This window comes from Gavialis gangeticus, unplaced genomic scaffold (assembly GCF_001723915.1).
Source record: "Gavialis gangeticus isolate Ggan-Ray unplaced genomic scaffold, GavGan_comp1, whole genome shotgun sequence".
Classification (NCBI taxonomy): Eukaryota; Metazoa; Chordata; order Crocodylia; family Gavialidae; genus Gavialis; species Gavialis gangeticus.
Genome location: NW_017729009.1, coordinates 5,173,827 through 5,176,461, shown reverse-complemented (window position 1 = coordinate 5,176,461; position 2,635 = coordinate 5,173,827). Strand labels below are relative to the sequence as shown.

Genomic DNA, 2,635 nt, shown 5'->3' with positions numbered 1-2,635 from the left:
CAAAATATGTGACCATTTCAGCTTTAAAACTAATTTAAAACTAATTGATTATCAAAGCACTTTGAGGGTACTATGAAGTGGTCATCAGAAATGTCCATCACTAGGTGTTACAGCCTGAGGGAAGGTTCCCACTTACAGACTGCAGCAGAAGAGAAGTGGCTGTACGCAGGATGAAATTGCAATTATTTGATACACTTTACAATTTTATCCAGCTCATAATATGTGCACAACAAACTGGGGACTGAGCTGTGCCATGCATTGTGTACATAGGGAAGAGATCATAAATTGCCTAACAGAGCACTTTCAAACTTCAGGACATTCCCCAGGGAAGAGTTAAGATGCAGATTTTGCGTCAGATGCTATCAAAAGCTCATAGGACTTGGCTAGGTTAAATCCCTCTGCCACATGTGCCTGAGCAGGTTGTTTGCAAAGGTCAATCTCTAGCCTGCTGTTGCAGCAGCTAACATTTCTCAGCTGTTCTTGGCTCAGTCCTCAAGGTATGTAGTCTGGGAAACGTCCTCTCAGCTTCTTTGGGGAATGTCTTTCCCTGATGTTAGGAGATGCATCTATTCAAAAAGAAAAGGATAGATTTGATTGGTTTTTTTTTTAATCCCAGGTTTTGTACTCATTTATTTTTCTCCTCCCATGAAAAAGACTCTTCAGATTCTCTTGCTGATTCTTTTAGAATTTGCTGTTTGTTTCCTTATCTCTCTAATATTTCAGTTTGTCCAGGAGATATGTTCTCCCTACCAAAAGCCTGTGAAATAACAGGGCAGGAGCCAAAGCCTAATGTAGCAGCATGTTATTAATTAGCCCAGGTTTGGCAGGTAAGTGTGAAAACTGAAAAAATTGAGGGGAAATTTTTGTATTCAAATTAAAAAAAAACAAACCCTTCTCTGCAGATTTCCCAGCTGGTGCCAGAGAAATTGCTCTTATAAATGAAGAGGAATTACAGCCTCTCCAACTTACTATATTGTTTTTTTGTTTGAGGAAAACCTCTTTCATTGTTTTGTGGGAGACAGATTTTTGCCTGTGAAATGCAAAACTAAACCAGGTATCTGTTGTTTTCTTTCTTAGATAAATAACCCAAGAGGAAAGAGAGAAGATTTGCATTATTTCTGTTTCATTTGTGTTTTGTTTCAATTGAAAGCAGCCCACTGAAGGAGAAGAAAAGCCTACAATGACTTTACTGCATATGCACCTGTACTTCAGTGGCTTGGTCCTCTGGATTATACAGAAATCTAGCTCCTTTGTGCTGCCTAATGCCACTGACCTGCTGTACCCAACCAGCAGCACTGAGACTGGCCTTCTGTCTGGCATTGGGGTGCCAAGGAGCCGCAGAAAGCGATACATATCTCCAAGGGACATGAGTGCAGTTTTGGACTATCACAACCAGGTGCGGGCTCAGGTCTCTCCACCAGCTGCCAACATGGAGTATATGGTGAGTTCTTGTCTTGGATATGAGAGGGACATGGGATAGTCCTGGGGCTACTAGCAGCTTTAATGCCTTAGCATCATATGCTGAGGAAATGGGCATGAAAGGACTCCAGCACAGCAAGAATCTGGTGTGGCAGAGCACGGGGCTGGCAGTGCTTTCGAGAGCAGCGTGCAAGATGACCCAAGCGTGGCACACTCAGGCACCTGCAGTGTTGTCATTGTGAGCTAATACTTGTGAGCACTCAGATGTGTTCCAGGCAGCATCAAAGCCCCTGTCCTGATGGGTTTTCAACTCAAAATCCAACATGACCTGAGGGAGGGTCCTATGGAGATTGTGCCAGTATGAGAAGGGGAGAGGGGGCATGGAAGTAAACATTAGCTCCCAGGTTCCTCATCGGGGTTTAGCTGGGGTTTATTCTACTTTTGAACCTTACATGGTGAAGACAAGAGAGCAGAGTTTCTTAAAAGGACCTGAATGAGGAGTGGGAGAAAGGATCTAGTGCCCTGTAACAAGAGCTTATTAACCATTGTTGTGCCTTAGGCTACACACTGCCAGGGTCATTACAGTGTATGCTGCTATTGCACCCAGCTGCTGGCAGTGTCCTCTGAGACAGTTTGCTAATAGCCCTTCCAACCCATGGTACAGTTTCCTCTCTGATCTACACACAAAGTTGCACTCATTTAACTCAAGGTACAAAGTTCACCACCACAGTGCAGGTCTGTGTGAACGCTTTGAACCTGGCTCATATCGATGTAGCTGGCATTTGTACTTTAACGGATGCAGATTAAACCAATTGAAGTCAGAGTCAGTTCCATATATAGTGTGTGCATGGGGAGTTTACATCTGTTCAGCATCACGCTTTTAGGGTGTGTCTGCACTGCAGTGGGAAGGGGGGGGATTTCATAGATTTTTTTTTTTAGGGCCGGAAGGGACCTCAGTAGATCATCAAGTCCAACCCCCATTTCAGCTCACGTCAGCACACCTGAGCTACCTTTACTCTGCCTAGTTCAGGGGTCAATGTCAGGGAAGCTGCATCAGGATGGTTAGCTGCCCAGGTAACTGCCAGTTCCTAGGCAGGATTGTGTGGCCCACACAGAAGCTTGTGCTGTACAGCTGTTGGCATGTGAGCTAGTTACATTAGCTTAGGTATTCCTATATGGGTTGCAATCACAGCCTCCCTCCCCCCCCCCCCCCCCC

General features: G+C 44.7%; 1 protein-coding gene across 1 annotated transcript in view; it reads left to right on the top strand.

The window, feature by feature from the left end:
- Positions 1 to 576: 576 nt before the first annotated feature.
- R3HDML (R3H domain containing like) overlaps positions 577 to 2,635 on the top strand; it is a 12,790-nt gene continuing 10,731 nt past the window's right edge. The window contains exons 1-2 of the mRNA XM_019509837.1: positions 577 to 827; positions 1,078 to 1,441. Coding sequence (XP_019365382.1) covers positions 1,181 to 1,441 — 261 coding nt within the window. The 5' untranslated portion in view covers positions 577 to 827; positions 1,078 to 1,180. The remainder of the gene's footprint in view (positions 828 to 1,077; positions 1,442 to 2,635) is intronic.